This window comes from Hemitrygon akajei, unplaced genomic scaffold, assembly GCF_048418815.1.
Source record: "Hemitrygon akajei unplaced genomic scaffold, sHemAka1.3 Scf000119, whole genome shotgun sequence".
NCBI classification, from domain to species: Eukaryota; Metazoa; Chordata; class Chondrichthyes; order Myliobatiformes; family Dasyatidae; genus Hemitrygon; species Hemitrygon akajei.
Window position 1 is genome coordinate 1,509,934 of NW_027332005.1, and position 21,450 is coordinate 1,531,383.

The 21,450-nt window shown below is 46.8% G+C and overlaps 1 protein-coding gene across 7 annotated transcripts in view; it reads left to right on the forward strand.

Moving 5' to 3' along the window:
• Nucleotides 1–12,708, forward strand: part of LOC140723576 (NACHT, LRR and PYD domains-containing protein 3-like) — a 55,361-nt gene extending 42,653 nt beyond the window's left edge. For 6 of the 7 annotated variants that reach the window (XM_073038145.1, XM_073038147.1, XM_073038146.1 and 3 more), the window contains 9 exons: nt 2,109–2,201; nt 3,068–3,234; nt 4,032–4,203; nt 4,303–4,368; nt 8,621–10,358; nt 11,227–11,313; nt 11,469–11,639; nt 11,725–11,929; nt 12,094–12,708. In XM_073038145.1, coding sequence (XP_072894246.1) covers nt 2,109–2,201; nt 3,068–3,234; nt 4,032–4,203; nt 4,303–4,368; nt 8,621–10,358; nt 11,227–11,313; nt 11,469–11,639; nt 11,725–11,929; nt 12,094–12,174 — 2,780 coding nt within the window. In that variant the 3' untranslated portion in view covers nt 12,175–12,708. The remainder of the gene's footprint in view (nt 1–2,108; nt 2,202–3,067; nt 3,235–4,031; nt 4,204–4,302; nt 4,369–8,620; nt 10,359–11,226; nt 11,314–11,468; nt 11,640–11,724; nt 11,930–12,093) is intronic. The other variant, XM_073038149.1, reaches the window with a different exon arrangement.
• Nucleotides 12,709–21,450: the final 8,742 nt, after the last annotated feature.

Below are 21,450 nucleotides of genomic sequence, written 5' to 3' on the forward strand. Positions count from 1 at the left end.
AGGGTCCTGACACACTGTGAGACCGCACACACCCCTGACAGGTTCCTGACCCACTGTGAGACCCCACACACCCCTGACAGGGTCCTGACACACTGTGAGACCCCACACATCCCTGACAGGGTCCTGACACACTGTGAGACCCCACACACACCTGACAGGGTCCTGACACACTGTGAGACTCCACACACCCCTGACAGGGTCCTGACACACTGTGAGACACCACACACACCTGACAGGGTCCTGACACACTGTGAAAACACAAACCGCCACCCCCCCCCCCCGCCGGAAGGGTGCTGGCACATTGTGAGACCCCACTCAAACCTGGCGGGATCTTGATGCGCTGTGAGACCCGACACTTCCCTGACAGGGTCCTTACCTGCCATGAGACACCGCACTCCCATCTTAGGGTGCCGACACACTGTGAGAACCCACACACCCCTGTCTGGGACCTGACACACTGTGAGACTCCACACACCCCTGACAGGGTCCTGACACACTGTGAGAACCCACACACCCCTGACAGGGTCCTGACACACTGTGAGACCCCACACACCCCTGACAGGGACCTGACACACTGTAAGACTCCACATACCTTTGGCAGGGTCCTGACACACTGTGAGAACCCACACACATGGCTGACGGTGTCCTAACACACTGTGAGACCCCACACACCCATGACGGCGTCCCGACATGCTGTGAGACGCCACTCAACCCTGGCAGGATATTGATCCGCTGTGAGAACCCACACACCCCTGACAGCTTACTGACACACTGTCAGACTCCACATAACCCTGGTAGGGTCCCGACGCACGGTGAGACCCCACACACCCCTGACTGGGACCTGACACACTGTGAGACTCCACATACCCCTGACAGGGTCCCAACACACTGTGAGACTCCACATACCCCTAGTAGGGTCCTGACACACTGTGAGACCCCACACTCCTCTGGCAGGATCCTGACAAACTGTGAGGCACCATTCACCCCTGACAGTGTCCAGACACTCTGTGAGACCCCACACACCCCTGACAGGGACCTGACACACTGAGAGAGCCCACACACACATGACCGGGTCCTGACACACTACGGGACCCCACACACCCCTGACAGGGTCCTGACACACTGCGAGACCCCACACACCCCTGGCAGTGTCCTGACACACTATGAGACCCCACAGATCCTTGACAGGGTCCAGACACACTGTGAGACCTCACGCACCCCTGGTAGTGTTCTGACACACTGTGAGACCCCACACACCCCTGACAGGGTCCTGACATACTGTGAGACCCCACAGACCCTTGACAGGGTCCCAACACACTGTGAGAACCCACACACACCCCTGACAGGGTCCTGACACACTGCGAGACCCCACACACCCCTGGCAGTGTCCTGACACACTATGAGACCCCACAGACCCTTGACAGGGTCCAGACACACTGTGAGACCTCACACACCCCTGGTAGTGTTCTGACACACTGTGAGACCCTACACACGCCTGACAGGGTCCTGACACACTGTGAGAACCCACATAACCCTGGCAGAGTCTTGACACACTGTCAGACCACACACCTGACAGGGTGTCATATAACTAACTATCTGATAATAGCCAGGTGATATGCTTAAAGAAATCTTAACCGAGTTTTAGTGCTAATAATGATCTTAAAGTCCTGCTGGAAAAATGATAGTGGTTCAGGACAAGATATTATGATACTGTGGGTGAGACTGCATTGTTCAGGATGTCAGATTGTTTCTCTATAGAGTCAAATCATATATTGCCATAGGTGTCAATGCCAGGCAATGTTAAACTGTGGTAGGATGACCACATTCGCCATTCCATTGACACATCCCTCCAGGGCACAAGATTTTTACCTAATAGGGATTTGCCTGCAATATAGTGAGTAGATACCCCAGAGAATCCCAGCACGGTGCACAATCCATGGGGAGATCGATCTGTGGGTGGATGGATGCGGGTGGATCTGGCTGTGTCAAGCCTTTAGTGGATAGGTCCAAGATATTTGGAAATGTTTGCCTCAGTTGAAAAACAAAACAGTGTTCTGCTTTACACCTCAATTAATATCTGACCCTACTGTTAACTTTGTTTGTTACAGAGCATCAAAATCTGAGCACAACTGTCCTCAAAATGGCTCAAGGAGTGGGCAGGAGAGAAGTTCCAGTGATGTTAAGATCAGGAAAGGACATGGGTATGTTAGCAAATTATTTTAATTTTTAAATATTTCCTTGACACTGTGTCTGAGTTTATTCCAATATCAGCAATTCACAAAATATTTGTAAAAACTGAGCAGAGAGATGAGACTGAGAGTTAGCAGTCACACGTGGAAGGAGCACAATTATTGTCTGCTTTTTGCTCTTCAAACAGACAGTGATGCACAATAAAACAGTGAGGTGTTCCAGAGCACAAGACATTCTGCAGATGCTGAAAGCTTTGAGCAACACAAAGACACACAAAATATTGGCGGAACTCAGCATCCATGGAGAGAAATAAACAGTTAATGTTTCAGATCAGGACCACAAAATATAGAAAATAATGTGGCAATATCTAGAATTTCTGTCCCCTCATTTCCAGTCTGATGAAGCACCCTAAATGTTGGCTGTTTATTCTCCTCGATAGATGCTGCCTGACCTGCTGAGTACCTCCAGCATTTTGTGAGATATGCCAGAGATTTGCTGAGGAAGGGGTTGACCAGGCAGGCAGACATAACCCAGAGCAAAGCGGTGGTGATGGGCAGTACCAGGAGAGTGATGGTGATGGGTTACTATATTCTCAGGAATAAGCAGAGTCCTTTCCAAACAGAGAGGTATATTCCTGGGGACTAGAAAGGGCAGCTTTCAACAGATGGAGCCAAGCCCCACCACAACCCTGCTCGATCTGAACCCCCACCCAGCCTGCGCTCATTTCACCAACCCCGCTTATTCCTCCCTCGCACCCTTTATATATATCTTGGACTGTGTTTGGTGACCTGGTTTACCATCTTACGGTTCCAGAGAGAAAGTTGCCTCCGAATATGGGGTCAGTAATTTCTTTAATTTTCTCCATTGTGCTTCACAGGTCCGAGTTCAGTGATCACCGAGCTCCTGGCGAGCTGCAACGATTCCCAGCTGCTGCAGCTGATGCACTTCTACCGGGACAGGCTGGAGCAGGCGATGGAAGGAGGGGTGCACGGAGTGAGCCTGGCATTAACGGCCGAGAATCAGTTCAGCGGAGAGGAACATCGGGTGAGTGGGATGGAGAATGAGTTTGAATTTTCACACATCACAGGACTGATGGGTGTCGGAACTCCGACTCATTGGATATTAACTTAGATAAAAGAACATCTGGGAAATAAATACTGTACATGCAATCTCAAAGATGTGAATCTGAACCAGTGATGGAAAGGGTGAAAAGACCCCGCGGACTGGTGGGGGGCTGCTCAATGTTCAGAGTGAGTTGAGCAAGTGACATTAAATGGAAATATGACAGGAGGTTTCGGTTTGGGAAGACCGTGCAGTGTGACAGCAGGATGTCAGTGAGAACCGGGGCATCATCTGTGGGTGCCACAGGAGCTCGAGTGTGTTCTGTTCTGAGTGGAAATTGCAAACGGTGTGAAGCTGGTAATCCTCTGTCACGTTGGACACTGGCGGACTGAGGAGATGAATCACATCACCTTTTCTGCAACTTCTCCGAGACTGCTCACTCTGTTATAAAAACCCTCCTGACTTCTTTCTTCATCTGTTATGGTTATTTTCTGATTTCTGTTCTACGCTGTTAAATCCGGTGAGGAATTATTTATGGATTTGGAGCCACGTCAATGACCGGTCACAGACCAGCCAGGATCTCACTGACTGGTGGACCAGGTTCACGTTGAATGTCCCTCCGTGTGCTCTGCACTCAGAATGTACAGTCCATGTCTAGACAGGTTCAGCACCCGTCCGGGTGACTGCTCAGTGTGATCCCGTTACAGAGCACATCATTTACTTCTCATTCTCTGTGTGAATCTGTCAGTCCCCAATATGTTCACTGTTACTCTTCACAGAAAATCTCTGATCTCGCTGATAAGGGAGAGCGGGCGGACAGTTCTAAACTCCTCCTGAGCCTGGTGATGGAGAAAGGCTCCCGCGCCCGGAGGGTGATGTGGGAAACCTTTGTGAAAATGCGGATAGGAGTCCCAAATTTGGACAAAATACTTAAGGAAATACAGATGTATGGTGAGATAATATCAGAGGTTAATTCAAATTTGAGTTGCAAAACATTACACTTCACAATTTTCCATAAATTATCCCCTTAATGTGTTTAAATTCAAACAGGTTCTGATCCATCCCATCGATCAAATCCCACTCAAGGTTTACTCAAGATTCTCAGTGAGTTGAAAGGTGAGTGAACATGCGTTGAAAATTGAAGAGTATAACAGGAATAGGCCATTAGGCAAATAATATTGTACTGAAACAGCTAACAAGTAAATCAAACATACCCAAACTCTAATCTCCCCTTCTGACACCATCTCCATATGCCTCCATCTTCCTTAATCCATGTACCTAACCAAACGTCTCTTAAAAGCTTAAAAAAATTTACGTCTACCACCTTACCAGGCAGTGCTTTCCAGACAGCAATGACACTTCCCCCTTCACTCTACACCCTCTCACCTTCAATAGCATTTGAGACATTCAGAAACCGATTCTCTCTGTTCACTCTATTTATGCCTCTCTTAATGTTGCAAACCTGTGTCAGAGCTCCCCTCAGCCTCCGATGATCCAGAGAAAACAATCTAATTTTATCCAGCCTCTCATGATAGCACATGCCCTTTAAACCAGGCAGCATCCTGGTAAACCTCTTCTGCTCCCTCTTTAAAGCCTCAACATTCCTCCGGTAGTGAGGTGATCAGAACGGTACGCAATGGCCCAGATGAGACTGAAGCAGAGTTCATCAAGTTGAAACTTGACCTCTGTTTCCACCAACGTTTGTAATTTGCGTCGGACGGTTCAGTTGTTGAGCCACGAGGATCTGACCAGGTAAATACTGGCACTGTGACAGAGACCACAGTGACATACAGGGAAACGTGTTTGCTAGAGGGAGAGTTTTCAAAGGACATTTTGAGAAAAGAGGCAGAGAGCTGGCGAGTTTGAGGAAAGTGCTCACACCGCTCTGGGGCCTGAAACTACAGATCCCCACCAGAGTCTGAGTGGAGAAGGGGGGGATCTGGAGAATGACAAAAAAAAAGGATATTTCTTCATATCAAAAAGTCAAATCTTTCTCTTGCCAGCGACTATCCGCTCCAGGATAGCCTCATCCTTAACCATTTTCTAAACGACTTCAGCTTCTTTAGGTTATTTTTGTTTTTCGAGTTGCTCGTCCATTGAAGTTCTATTCACAGAATAGTAATAATAACGTCACTTTAATCAGAAAAGCAGCATATGAACCCTGCTCTCTTCACATCTGCACTCCCTTAGTGCAAACATTGATAAAGATATCCAGTTTAATTTCCAACTCAATAATCCTGGGAATTCTAGCAGTGAGACAGTATTACTGAGGGTGAGATCGGAGACAAATTCCTCAGCGCAGTTCACAGAAGCTGAAGTTGATGTGTGCTGGACTCTGTGGAAGGTGAAGAGATGGGAATTAGGACAGGGAAACCGAGGGTTGTGGGATCGCTGCAAGGAATGTGGAAAGGACTGAAAATATCTATAAATAATATTGCAATTAGTTAAATTGTGACCGTCTGGATGAGAAGCTCACTACATCCATAAGCCCATCATGCCCGTGAAAATGGAGCCCAGGGCAGTGCATGGGCTGAAGAGATTGTAAGACATCATCACCGCAGACTGAGTTGGATCACACAGCTGTGCATTTAACAGAGGAGAGAGCGTAGGAAAGACAAATATCACAAAACTTGTTGATATTGCATCAGACCATGTTTTATCTGATTATTCGAAGCTCGTAACAGAAATATAGGGAATCTCAGCCAGAACCCTGGTTCAGTCTCTCTCACTTACAGGAATAAATCCCAAAGATGATAATTTAAATTTGGTACCAGAGATAGACCAATCAGGAAGTTTACAAACTACTCACGTCTCTGTCACCTCTGTTAATGCAGCTCCAGTCCACATCCGGTCAATAAAACCCCTCAGTGTCCCTGAACACGGGTTTAGTAAAGCGCTACAAGCTTGTTCATCATTGTCCTTCATCCGGTTTACAGAGGGAACAGACACGACAGTGTCATTCCCACACCCATTTCTGAATAGGAAACAGATACACTCCCTGATTATTGAACAACATCATTTCTACCAGTGTCACATTCTCTAAATTAAATATGTGCAAGATCAATGTTTTCCAACGTTGCCTATCACAGCTGAATAGATTGAATAGAGACCCCACACGTACCTGACAGTGTCCTGCCGCACTGTGAGACCCCACACACTCCTGGCAGGGTCCTGACGCACTGTGGGACCCCAGACACACCTGGCAGGATCTTGACACACTAAGAGCCCACACACTCCCAGCAGAGTCCTGACACACTGTGAGACCCCACACACTCCCAGCAGGGTCCTGACACACTGTGAGACCCCACACACACCTGACAGGGTCCTGACACAGTGTGAGACCACACACACCCCTGACAGGGTCCTGACACACAGTGAGACCCCACACACTCCTGGCAGGGTCCTGACACACTGTGAGACCCCACACATCCCTGATTGGGTCCTGACAAACTAAGAGAAGCCACATACCCCTGGCAGGTTTCAGATACATTGTGAGATCCAGATCTTATCAGGGAGCATAATGTAAAGGGAACCTTAGGAGACAGTTAGTGACTGGGTAAAAGCCAAGGAATAAGATAAAAAAAAGTTGTTTTATTTTCTCTTTCTTCCATGGCCTTCTGTCTCTTTAACCAATCAACTTCAACCCTTTGCTTCAACCCTCCCCCTCCAAGTTTCACCCATCGTCTGGCAATTCTCTCTCCCCTCTCCTCCCCCCACCCCCCCCCCCCCCCCCCGCCACACCTTTCAATTCTACTCCCCAGCATTTTGTTTCCAGACCTACCAAAGTGTTTAAGCCCGGAACGTCAACTATACTTTTTTTCCATAGATGCTGTCTGGCCTTACAAGTTCCTCCAGCATTTTGTGTGTGTTGCTGCATTTTCAGCATCTACAGATTCTCTCTTGATTGCAAAATTATAGACCAGTTTGCCCAACCTCAGTGGTTGGGGAAGTGTGAGAGTATTATTAAGATTGAGGTTCTGAGGTATTTACAGTCTAATTATAAAATAAGTCAAAGTCAACATAGTTTCTATGAAGGGAAATCTTGCCTGATAGATCTGCTAGAGTTCATTGAGGAAATTCCAAACAGAGTGGACAAAGGAGATGCAGTGGATGTCATTTAGGTTTTCATAAGGCGTATTATAAGTTACCTCATGAGTCTACTTAAGAAGATAAAATCTGATGGCGTTACAGGAAATATACTGGCATGGACAGTAGGTTGACATAGGACACTCAAGGCTGCTGCGGAGTTTGACTCTGTGGTTAGGAAGGCATACGGCACATTGGCCTTCATCAACTGTGGGATTGAGTTCAAGAGGTGAGAGGTAATGTTGTAGTTATATAGGACCCTGGTCAGACACCACTTGGAGTACTGTGCTCAGTTCTGGTCACCTCACTACAGGAAGGATATGGAAACTATAGAAAGGGTGCAGTGGAGATTTACAAGGATGTTGCCTGTATTGGGTGCATGCCCTATGAGAATAGGTTGAGTGAAACTGGCCTTTTCTCCTTGGAGCGAGGAAGGATGAGAGGTGACCTGATAGAGGTGTATAAAGTGATGAGAGGCATTGATCATGTGGATAGTCAGAGGCTTTTTCCCAGGGCTGAAATGGCTAGCACGAGAGGACATAGTTTTATGTTGCTTGGAAGCAGGTACAGAGGAGATGTCAGGGGTAAGTTGTTTTTTACTCAGAGAGTGGTGAGTGCGTGGAATGGGCGGCTGGCGGCGGTGGTGGATGAGGATACAATAGGATTGTTTACGGCTCCTCTGGATGGCTACATGGAGCTTAGAAAAATAGAGGACTATGGGTAAACCCAGGTAAACTCTAAGGTAAGTACATGTTCGGCACAGCTTTGTGGGCCGAAGGACTTGTATTGTGCTGTCGGTTTTCCAAGTTTCTAATCTTCTACCACACCACAGATCCACAAATGTATTTCTCTTTATTTTGAATCCGTGATGGTGAGAGGGGAGGGGGAGCTGTGATTCCCGTGACCTATTCCGTTGACAGAATGCCCACTATAATTTTATCTATCTCCAAAGACCACATCAACACCGGGGTTTAAAAGTTTTTCCACAGAACAATGATAGAAGTGGCAGTAGTGGGAGTTTGTCTAGTCGGGGCTCAGTAAACTACCAGGGAAAACAAAACTCAACTGAACAACTTTATGTGTAAATGTGATGATCTGATGATTATCTGGCCCATGCCTCTCCATCCACTTTGGGGTCTGTTAATCAAACTTAATTTAGTGTAAGAAAATCCAGTGATGAGTTCAAATAATGCAAAACCTTTGAGCTAATCCTTGGCTACTTAAATACTGAGTTCTGAGTTGAAGCATCTAACAGTTTGTCCACTGTCTGTTCCCATGGAAGATGTTCAACAGAAACACAAGGAGACTCTGCGGGCACAAACTGAAAAACTGAGAGCGAATACGATCCTGATGAGGGAGAAAGTGAAGGTTTTCCAGCTGGCAGATCGATACGCTGAGCTCACGGTCATTTCTACTCTTCGAGATCGGACACTGGTGGAACATGAGCTGCTGGCAAGAGGCAGAGACCACGAGGAGTGGAGAGAGAAACATCTCTGCGGAAAGCTGGAAAAAATCCGGACTGATCAGTTGTTCCAGAGCAGCTTTTCCCGGAGGAAAACCAAATCTGGTAGTTCGGCAGCAGTGGCCGGAGTCCCGGGGATCGGGAAAACAACAATGGTACAAAAGATTGTTTATGACTGGGCCATGGGGAAAATATACCAACAATTCCAGTTTGTCTTCAGTTTCAAATTCCGGGATTTAAACTCTATTAACTGCAGAAAAAACCTGAGGCAACTAATTCAGGATCAGTATCCTTACTTTGGGAATATCCTGAGAGATGTCTGGAAGAACCCAGAGCGATTGCTGTTTATATTTGATGGTCTGGATGAATTCGAGCACAGAATTGATTTTGCTGACAGTCGGAGAGATACAGAACCCAAGCACCAGTGCCCAGATCCCGAGTGGTGTTGTGAGGTGTCGGACATTTTGTACAGTTTAATCCAGGGCAAGCTGCTCCCAGGGTGTTCAGTGCTGGTGACCACCCGTCCCACTGCATTACATTTATTGGATAAAGCCAAGATCAGCGTCTGGGCTGAAATCCTGGGATTTGTTGGTGAGGAACGGAAGGAATATTTCATCAGGTATTTTGAAGATCCATCGGTGGCAGCAGCTGTTTTCAAACACGTGAAGGAGAACGAGATCCTGTACACCATGAGCTATAACCCCTCCTACTGCTGGATCCTCGCTCTGGCACTGGGCCCCTTCTTCACACAAAGAGTCAGGGACCCGCAGCGAGTTCCCAAGACCATCACCCAACTGTACTCCTACTATATTTACAACATCCTGAAAAACCACGTTCGTGAGATTGAGAACCCCCGTGATGTGTTACTCAGGGTTGGTCAGATGGCCTTCAGAGGAGTGTCCGAGAAGAAGATTGTGTTTACATATGGAGATTTGATCAGCTACAATCTTAAGCCTTCCCAGTTCCTGTCCGGGTTCCTGATGGAGCTTTTGGAGAGAGAGGATTCTGCCCGGTGTGTGGTGTACACATTCCCACACCTCACCATCCAAGAGTTTGTAGCAGCAGTCGCACAATTCCTGACCCTACATCCCAAGGATATCCTGAAATTCCTCACTGAAGCTCACAACATGACAGATGGGCGATTTGAGGTATTTCTCCGTTTTGTTGCTGGTCTCTCCTCCCCAATGACAGCTCGAGGCCTGGAAGAGTTTCTGGGTCCATTTCCTCATCAAACAACGTGCCGGGTGATTGACTGGGTGAAGGAGGAGGTTAAACACCAGAGTGGAAACACAAGGATTGCATCTGGTAAAAGGAGCCTCCTGAACACACTGCACTACCTGTTTGAGTCTCAGAATCGTGGACTGACTCAAGGTACACTGGGATCTGTGAAAAAACTCTCATTCAGTGGAATGACACTGACCCCGATCGACTGCGCGGTCCTGTCTCATGTCATCGGACTCTGTGATACAATAAAACACCTCGACCTGCAGGGCTGTCACATTCAGTGTGAAGGAATCCAACGGCTGGGACCTGGGCTCCACAAGTGCCAGGAGTTGAGGTAACTTGATTTATCTCTCACTCTGAACTGTGAAACTGTCCCATTGTGTTGTTTCAATGTAAAACAATTTGGGTTAAACAGTCGTAAATCAGATTGTGAAAAATAGTGACAAATGCCCAGGGGATCGGTCAGTAATTCTCCAAAGACGGGGGGGTTCTGTGGTTCCTTGTGAAGAGATGTTGGAGACTTCATCAGATCATTTGGGCATCTCCTCCCAATTGTTGTCCTCAATTCAGAAAGACCCATCCCGTAAAATCTCTTTCTGCATCCTCTAATCTTTTATTAGATTATCTCATCCCTTTGGTATCCTCCTGAGGGATCTGTATTCCCCATCCCCTTTCCCCCTGTGGGATCTCTTCCCCATTCCCATTTTTCCCTTCGGGATCTTCTTTTCCCCATATCCCTTACTCCTGCGGAATCTCTCATCCTCATCCTCATTCCTCCTATGGGATGTTTCCTATTTCCTCTCTTTCTCCTACAGGTTTTCTCTTCCTACCTCTTTTCCTCAGTTGGGGTCTCTTCCACCAACTCCCATCGACACTTTCCCTTTCACAAATTTTCCTCACTGTGGGACTTTCTATCATCCTTCACCCCTGCCCCTCCCAACGCTCTCACATCAGGAACATTTTTCTAGCCATCGGGGAATGAGACAGAATATGTTGAGTTTACAGGGTCACACCGACAGACTACACTACTGATATTCGGTGAATACCCTGGAGCTGGGCAGTGAGGGACATTGAGAGTGATGGGAACTCCGATCAGTGATTTGCTGAAGGGGTGAATGTTTCCTGAAATATCCGAGTGAGAGAAATTCCCCCAGACCCACGGTTTGAATCACTTTGTTCATCAATTTGATGATTGTGTTTAGCCTTGGGCAGAATAAACTGGGAGATTCAGGAGTGAAACTGGTGTCTGCGGCTCTGAGGAACCCGGAGTGTAAAATACAGAAACTGTGGTAAGTACCAGACTGTGGGAGATTGTGTTTACAGTCACTGGGTGTCTGACACTGAACATTAATGTGATCAGTCATTGTGTTACTGATAAACACTGGGGATTTGTACCATCTCCTGTCTCTCTGTGTCCTTCATCCTCACTCTCTCTCATCTCCAGGCTCTGGGATGTCAGTCTCACATATTCTGGTGCTGCGGATCTCGCCTCCGCTCTCAGTACAAACCCATCACTGATGGTGCTGGGCCTGGGTTATAATAAACTGGGAGATTCAGGAGTGAAGCTGGTGTCTGTGGCTCTGACAAACCCCAAGTGTGGAATAGAGAAACTGGGGTAAGTACCAGACTGTGGGTGATTGTGTTTACAGTCACTGGGTGTCTAACACTGAACATTAATGTGATCAGTAATTGTGTTACAGTCTCCTGTCTCTCTGTGTCCTTCATCCTCACCTCCAGACTGAGGGATATCGGTCTCACAGATTCTGGTGCCGAGGATCTTGCCTCTGCTCTCAGTACCAACCCATCACTGACAGAGCTGGAGCTGGGATTCAACTCGCTCACGGACCGATCTGTCCCCGCTCTCCGCCGTCTCATACTGGCCCTCCCGAGTCTGAAGCTGATCGAGTGAGTATTTGTGTTAATGTTCAATGTAATAAAATATCAGCGGATCCGCGGGTTTTCTGGTGATATTTGTCTGTGAGTGTTGTTGAAACGTTAACCCCAGTCCACTGTTACTGACACTGTTGTGTATTCTGTTTATTTTATCTTTATTCTTCCATCTGTTTTAGCTTGTGGAGGAATCAGTTCAGTCAGACCGGGGGGAAGGAACTGAGATCTCTGCAGGAACCCAGACCCGGACTGACAGTTGATCTGTGAACATCTGAATGGTGAACTAGCTCCAATCTCACACTCTGTGACGTCCAAAGTGACGCAATTCCGCATCCTATCCAGCTGCGCCTGTCCGGATTCAACAGCTGCTCCAAATGGCGTGCCGGGCAATTACACAGAGAGGAAAAGCCCGGGGGGCCGGGTTAGATCTGGGAAACCAGTGTCCCTGGGAGAGAATCATTTTACTCACTTTGAGAACATCCTGGCCAATATAATGATGTTAATGATGTTAAATTGACAAATCCCTCGGCAGTGACCCTGGATCTGCAGCGATCCCAGACACGACCCTGAAGTGTGATTTTATAATCATCGGTTCCCCAATGCAGAGTGACGGTGAGAAACGGGACTGATTATTCAAACTGTCACTCGTTGTCGCCGGTCAGTTAATTGTGTGTGACTGTGAGTGAATCAGGAGCAGCTTATTTATTCCTGCACGTCAGCAGCTCACACATTGTTTAATTTAGCTTTGAACATTTGTCAAGATGAAGTCAATAAAATCTCTGACGTACAAAGAAGCTGGATGAACTCAGTATCCGTTGAAAGGAGCAGTCAACGTTTCGGGCCGAAACCCTCCATCAGGACTAAAGAAGGAGGGGTCACGGGCCCTATAAAGAAGGTGGGGGGAGGGTGGAATGTGCCAGGTTAAAAACCAATGAGAGGAAAGATCAAGGGCTGGGGGAGGGGAAGCAAGGAGGGGATAGGCAGAAGAGGTGAAGGAGGAATCTAAGGGGAAAACACTATGGGTAGTAGAAGAAGGCAGAATCATGAGGGAGGTGATAGGCAGCTAGAGGAGGAGACAGAGTGAAGGTGGGATGGTGGAAGGGATAAGGAGGGTATTACCGGAAGTTAGAGAATTCGATGTTCATACCAAGGGGCTGGAGACTACCCAGACGGTAGATGAGGTGCTGTTCCTCCAACCGAAGTTTGACCTCATCATGACTAAAACCTGCTTTTAATTGAATTACATTGACACCGCGTTCGCTGTGAAGCAGATCGTCAGAAACAGCCCGTACACATTGGAAAAAAACCTGAAGTTAGAGCTATAGCGAGCTTTTCGGAACTGGCATCGAAAGACTATGCATGCCGGCAAAGATCAGTCATTACTGAAATGAACACCAACGTAGGCGTGTGACGCCTTTTGACACACTGCTCGTGCACTCTTCTTCTGTTCAGCCTGCCTCTCCCTTCCATTCGTAATCACTGATGGAAGCGGGGAGCTGATATATATCGGAGAGCGCACAGAATATGTGAATGATGTCAAATGGATTGAAAAATAAAGGTCAGCAGATATTTCTGAAATGAAAGACAAACTTAGCTAATAAATGTTGTGTGAGGGAGAACAGGGGTAACAAATTGCTAAACCAGTTGCTTGGTATTTAGACAATAAAGATCAGTTCTGGACGTGCCTGATGGAGTTGAATCCAAGCAAGTGCGGGGGCTGCACTTGGAGTTCTACTGTAAGTGAAGGTATGCGATCAATGACAGACGGTTAACAGAATTGCCCACTATTGCTTTACAGAGTAATCTGTCCACCGAAATACAGAGCTCACCGACAGTGTGTACGCAAGCTGGCCGGATGTTATAAGCGCATGTGGCATGTTTGCTATCAGTGGGAAGGTGAGTGAGTGGAATAGTCAGGAATTCATATAAACCTTCGGTAGGATTTCAGTTACAGTTTTGTATTCAATGACAGTTACTTGGAGGATAGGACATAGACCATTACAGCACATCACAGGCGCAATGGCCGGCGACGTTGTACCGACCTTTGAATCTACCCTAAGTTAAATCGAACCATCCGCTACAACACAGCCTGCTATTTATATCACCAATGTGCCTAAATAAAAGTTGTGAATGCCCCCAGTGTATCCGCCTCTATGGGAGCGGTCCATGCACCCCACATTCTCTGTACAGCGACCGTGCCTCTAACAAACCCGTACAGACCATAAGACATGGGAGCAGAATCAAGTCATTCAACCCATTGCGTGAACTCTGCCATTCCATCATGGCTCATCCTAGATCCCACTCAACCCCATTCGCCTGACTCCTCCCCATATCCGTTGATGCTCGAACCGATCAGCAATGTTCCGGTCCAACTAAATGAAATTCCTCCACTCTAACGACCACTTAGTCAACTGTCATATCGTCTGATAACTTTCAATCCCGCCCCCACTACCCCAACCAAGCCATTTTTAAAAGTCGCAAGCAACAGTGGTTTCAGAACAGATTCCCCTGAAGACACCAATGGTCATAGAACTCCAAGCGGAATACTCGCCAAATACTACCATCCTCTGTCTTCTCTGCAAAAGCTAATTCTGTATTCACACAGCCACATTTTCAGCTCGTATTCCACCAGAATTTATGGATGACTCTACAATGGAGAACCCTATCAAACGCCTTACTAATGTCCACCTGCAATGTTCTACCTTCATCAATGTGTGAGCCCTAGTTTGTCCTGTTACTTTGTGTGATATCACTCTGGAGGAACATTGTATCATTTCATAATGCATGCACGCATTTCTAAATGACAATAAAAGAGGACTGAGTATCCTCATAATCTAAAAAAAAGAATTAAAAAATTTGCTTCGTCACATCGTCACAGAATTCGTCAGGTTCGTGATTCATGACTTGATCCTTAGAAGGCCATGTTGACAATCCTTAATCAGACCATGTTTCTCCAAATACTAGTAAATCCTGTCTGTCCAATAATTCAGCCACCGCTGAAGTAAGACTCTGGTCTGTGATTCTCAGTGCTATCTTCTCCCCATTTCCTGAACAGAGGAATCACATTTGTCAGCCTGCAGTCGTCTGGTTCTACCCCTATGGGAAATGAGTATGCGGCAGCTTTTGAAAGAGTGCTTTACCAGGATACTGTCTGAATTACAGGCTGTGACCAGGAAAACAAGGAATCGACCTGCAGATCCAGTGGTTCAGGAATTGCTGTCACTTTCGGAGACGGGATTGCGGAATGTGAAAGTAAAGTAAAGCCACAGAGGAACAACCGATCTTCTGAAATGTAGACATGGAGGGAAGTCGGTATAATGCACCGAATTTCCTTTCGACCAGCTCGCTCCGTGCTTTTCCGCATGGAGAATGGCTCAGTGATTGAATCGGGCGCCTGAGTTCGGGCATCACGTGATGAAACTAGTGTGATTGGTGTCTGGAGGGCGGACAATTCCACCCTCGCAACTAATCGGGTAAAACAGAAATCTCTGGACCCCTTGTGAGGAATACTGTATGAAATATGGTGCTCCCGTTACTGCGATACAGTGAAGACATTCCCTCTCAAACCTATATCTGATTGACTATTTAATATAATGAAAACACTGCCCCCTTGGTCTGGACATTGAGGTATTATGTTCGTGTCCAAGTGGTTCCAATGCAACCCCTCTATTTGCCCCTTGTTTCATGTATCTGTCGTCGTTACAGCGGAAGTGGTTAAATTAACTGTACTCGTGGCACGGTTTATGCCGTTTACAATCCAGTTTATTGTCTGTCCAATTTACTCGTCCAGTGATTTGCAATTTTCACCTCGAATGCAAATTATGTTAACTTGTACATGCGAAACTCAGGGAGATTTGCCCATAACTTACACTTATTGTTGCAAAATATTTCCCCGCACTCTGGAAAATTGGCTGAAATTTCTAGTTGTGGAAAACACTCCCACATACTCCAGTTATCACTTTCGAAATGATTTATTTTCTAAATGGGCCATCCGAATTGAGCGCAGCTCTACTCTCGCCAGTGGCCGGGTGAGAACCATCCGCCATGTGGGAATCTGATCCAGGTTCTCAGCGGCACGGGGATGAATGAGGAACATTCAGATGCGTTGGCACTTCAACACAACACATTCCTGTTTCCGGTTCCGTGATGCGTTATTATTGTCGTAGCCAAGCCAGACTCAAATGCTCCATAGCCGCAGGCGCTTTATCGGCCCGCGGTGCTGGAGTCCAAGATGCTAAAACCATTTTCCGCATTGCTCTGTCTGAGCGCTGTTTCTTTGCCGGGATGTATTGCTGATTCGCCTTTGATCTTGTTTCCAGCTGTTTGCATCTGGATCTGATGATCCCGGTCTGTGGGACAGTGATTATAAACTTGTAAATTTGCTGATATTTCTTTACCACTCCGGAAGCTGAAATAGCCTGGACTGGTAAAGTGTGACAGCTTCTGTGTTATTTTGAAGTGCACCACCGTTGTGAGGTATTGCGTTATTACAGGGCATTTTGTCCTTCGTATAAAATCCATCACTATTAGGAGCAGAATACGTGATACATTTCTGTTTATTTTTGTGCTGAATTTTATTCCTGCTGAGATTATGAGTAGAGATGATTGTCTTCGTTTCACATTTTCTCCGAAAACACGAACTGCGGTGAACTATTGCTGAATCATTTACTCGTCCGTGCGTATCCATCCATTTCAAATTTTCAAATTACGCACACACATTAATATTTTAAACACGGCTAATTCAGCCGATGCTCAAAATCCAGGGCAACACACACACACACACACACACACAATTGCGGGATGAACGCAGCAGGGCGGGAAGCATATATGGAACTGAATAAGCTCTTGATGTATCGGGTAGAAATCTTTCTTCATGTCTGGAGAGGAAGGGGGAAGACGCCAGAATAAAATGGCGTTAGTGGGGAAAGGTGAGAGATGAAACCAGGTGAACGACGAAGGGCTGGAGCGGAAGGAATCTAATAAGAGAGGACAGTAGAGTACAGGAAAACCGGAGGTATTTAGGGACGCCGTGTGAGGTGATAGGCGGGTGAGAATAGGCATGAACCAGCGTGCTGAATAGAAGAAGCGGGGAGGGGGAGGGATCTTTATTTCGACATTCATGACACCAGGTTAGAGGTTACCTGGACGGAAAGTAAGTTGTCGCTCCTCCCTCTTGAGGTCAGACTCACCGTAGCACAAGAGGAAGCAATGGACCGAAGATGTCGAATTGGGAATCAGAATTAAAATGTTTGGACACCAGAAAGCTCCGCTATTCACGGATGGAGCGGTGCTGATCAACGGAACGAGCCCATTATGTCCCGGGTCTCTCCAATGTAGAGGAGTGCCCGCCAGGAGCACCAGACACAATGGACGACCATAGTGGATTCTCAGGTGAAGTGTTGCCTTACCTGGCAGACTGTTTGGGCCCGAACTGATGGTGAGGGAGGAGATGAATGTGCGGGTGTAGTACTTTGGGCGCTTGCAGGGATATGCACCGTGAGGGAGATAGGTGCGGAGGGCTGAATGAAACAGCGGGGAGCGGAGAGATGGCGACTGGAGGTAGTAGTATCTTTGTCGGTAGCATCGCTTTAAAAGTGGGATCACTCCATCCACGCTCACCAAGTCTTCCATCAGTTTATCGGCGATGGAGTTCCTCTTGCTCTAACCTATCACCCCACGACGTTCTGCACCCAACAAATCCCAATTTGCAGCTTCCACCTTCTCCGAAGAAATCGTACAAACAAATTTACCTTTACCACCCCATCACCGTCCCGAAACCACACTCCGCTTTCCACAGGGATCGCTTCCTCCGTTATTCCGTTTCTCTTCCGTCCCTCTCCATTGATCTCCCTCCCGGCGCTTATCCCTGCAAGTGGCCGCAGCGTTACACCTGCCCGTCCACCTCCAACCTCACCACCAGTCCTTTCCCCAAACAGCCCTTCCAGGTGAGGCAACAATTTACCTACGAATCCACTGGGGTAGTCTGTGTGTCCAACGTTCCCGAAACGGCTTTCTCTACCTTGGCGAGACCCATCGTTGATTGGGAACCATTTCCTCGAGCAGCACAGCTCCATCCGCCAAAAACAGATCTTCGCCCAGGCCAAACATATTCATTCCGATTCCTATTCCTGTTCCGCAGTTTCCTTTTCTTCCCTGATGAGACCTCCGTCAGGGTGGAGGAGCAACAACCTCCAGGGGCATGTAGAAGTTTGGGCAGCCCTGGTCAAAATCTCTGTTACTGTCAATAGCTAAGCGAGGAAAGGATGACTTGATTTCCAAAAAAAAACCATAAAGTTAAAGATGGCACATTTCTTTAATATTTTAAGCAAGATTACTGTTTTATTTCCATTCTTAGAGATTAAAACTATATTTTTTTAAAAAACGAAAAGAGCCCGAATCAAAGGTTTGGGCACCCTGCATGGTCACTACTTAGTAATACCCCTTTGGCAAGTATCACAGCTTGTAAACGCTTTCTGTAGCCAGCTAAGAGTCTTTCTTTATTTCCAGCATCTGCAGATTCACTCGTGTGTTACCTAAGAGTCTTTCAATTCTTGTTTTGGGAATTTCGCCCATTTTTCCTTGCAAAAGGCTCCTAGTTCTGTAAAATTCTTGGGCCGTCTTGCATATATTGCTCTTTTGAGGTATATCCACAGATTTTCCATGATATTGAGGTCGGGGGACTGTGAGGGCCATGGCAAAACATTCAGTTTGCTCCTCTTGACCTTGTCCATTGTGGATTTCGAAGTGTGATTGGGATCATTATCCTGCTTTCCATCCTATTTTCATCTTCAGCTTTTTTGCAGACGGTGTGATGTTTGCCTCAATAATTTGCTGGTGTTATTTTCATGAAAGCCTGCACCCTTCTTTTTTCTCCAAAGATACCTTTGCTCATTTCGGCCAATAAGTTCCATTTTAACGTCATTAGTCAACAGGAAGCATCTGGCTTGTTTAGATACTCCTTTGCAAACTTCTGTCGCTGACTTCTATGGTGAGGACGCAGGAAAGATTTTCCTCTGATGACTCTTCCATGAAGGTCATATTTGTGCAGGTATCGCTGCACAGTAGAACAGTGCACCACCACGCCAGAATCTGCTAGATCTTCCTGAAGGTCTTTTGCAGTCAAACGGAGGTTTTGATTTGCCTTTCTAGCAATCCTACAAGCAGTTCTCTCGGAAAGTTTTCTTCGTCTTCCAGACCTCAACTTGACCTCCGCCGTTCGTCTAACTGCCATTTCTTAATTACATTACTAACCGATGAAACGGCTACCTGGAAAGGCTTTGCTATTTCAGGTGAGACAACAATTTACCTACGAATCCACTGGGGTAGTCGACACTGGTGGGCTTCCCCTACTTTGTGGGCATCATTTATTTTAATTTTCAGAGTGCTAGCCAGCTGCTTATAGGAGCCTATGGCTGCTAATTGTTGGGACAAGGTTTGAGGAGTCAGGGTGTTTACAAGGCTTTGAAATTTGCATCGCCTGGCCATTCCTAACGATGACTGTGAACAAGCCATTGCCCTCACAAGCAAATTAAGGTCTGAGACCTTGCTAAACGTTATCTGACAGCTCAAATCTCTTTGGGTGCCCAAATTTTTGCATGGCGCTCCTTTCCTTTTTTCACTCAAAAATTGTACAAAACAAAAAAAATATACTAATCTTGTTTAAACTGTTGAAAAACATGTTTCTTCTTTAACTTTAAGACTTTTGGAGATCATTTCATCTTCTACTCACTTGATTAATCACAGTAACAGAAATTTTGACCAGGGTTGCCCAAGCTTTTGCATGCCACTGTATATGTGTTTTGGATAGACTCCATCCATATGGCATGAATATCGATTCTCCTTCCGGTAGAAGGAATGATCACCCTTCCCCTTTTGTTCTATTCCGCAGTCTGGCCTTTTAACTCTTCTCACCTGCCCATCATCTCCTCCTCCGTCCGCTCCAGCTTCTCTTTCTCCTATTGGCCACTCTCCAGTCCAATCCAATTCCTTCCTCTCCAACCCTTCAGTTTTCCTGTCCAGCAGACTTGACCTATCACCTTCCAGCTATCCTTCTCCTCCTCCGTTACCTTTTTATTCTGGCGTTTCACCACTTCATTTCTTGTCCTGGAGGAGTCTGTCGGCCCGAACACTTCGGCTGTTTATTCATTCCCGTAGACGCTGCCTGAACTGCCGAGTTCCCCTCGCAGTTTGTTTGTGTCACTTTTAGTGTTTGTGTAGTGAGATATCGTGACAGAGGGTGCGAGGCAAATGTTTTATTTCAATGTTTTTGAGCTATTGATGCCTCACTGCATTTCAGTAATGAAGGTGAAGTAGAAGGCGAGTGTGGAGAGACGGAGACTTGGGGGTAGAAAGAATGGAGATGGAAGAATCTGGGAGTGAGGTAAGAGAGAGCAATGTGGAGAGAGAGAGAGAGAGAGAGAGAGAGAGAGAGAGAGAGAGAGAGAGAGAGAGAGAGAGAGAGAGAGAGAGAGAGAGGGGGGGGGACTGGAGGGGATAGTGGAGAACAGAGACAGGAGAGGGGGACTATGTGTGGCGAGAGAGGCAGGGTGATGAGAGAGATTTCGAATGGCTGATGAGATCGGAGCCTGTGGGAGACCGAGATATACGGAGAGACACTGGGGCGAGAAAGAGACCGGGCCTGGGCAGAGAAACGTGAGAGAGTGTGCGGACGTGGTATGTCTTGGATGAGGGTGTGCGGGGAAGAGTGAGTCAAAACCGAGAAAAATGCACCGTGAGGGTCCAGTGGGCTTTCCGTCACGCACAGCATTCTGGGACTGTAGCGCCGCCATTGTAAAGTGCCGCCGAATCATCCAACCCGTCTCGGTGAACTCCTTCCCTTGACCCGACTCCTTCCAACCCGCATCGGCGTTCTCCCTCCCTCGTAATCTTCTTCGCCACCTCCCTCTCTCTGGTCTCCAACCTCCCTCCTTGTGGGCGACATTTCCGAATATACCATTTACAGTGCTATATGTTGTTTTATCTTCGTCGTTAGGTTAGCATCCCTAGTCTTGTCCAGCTTGGTCCAATCCTTGATGTTATCCAGCCACGTTGTTCTTTGCCTTCCTCTTCCTTTCTTTCACTCCACCTTTCCTTATAGCAAGTCCGACAAGATGTTATCGCTCCGCGTAACGCGTGCACAATAAGCAACTTATAACTTCATGATCTTCTCCAGCAATATCCGTGGTCTATCAACTTCGGACAAAGCGTTTTCATTTGAAATTTTCTCTACCAGCTGATCCTCAACATTCTGTCGATAGCAGCACATTTCGAAAGCATTAATTCGTTTCATGTCATCCTTCTTCAGGGTCCATGTTTCTGATCCTTACCTTAGCACTGACCATACTTAACACTCGAGGAAGCGGATTCACATGTAATTATACCATCATGAATGGGTCTTTAGTGTTTGTTTTGCTTCCCACCATCGATTTTGTTTTCTTACGGTTGATTTTTAGTTCGCATTCAAGGCCTTTCTCATTCACTTTATACAGCATAATTTGCAGTTCTGTCAGCTGACAACGCGGTGTCGTCCGTATACC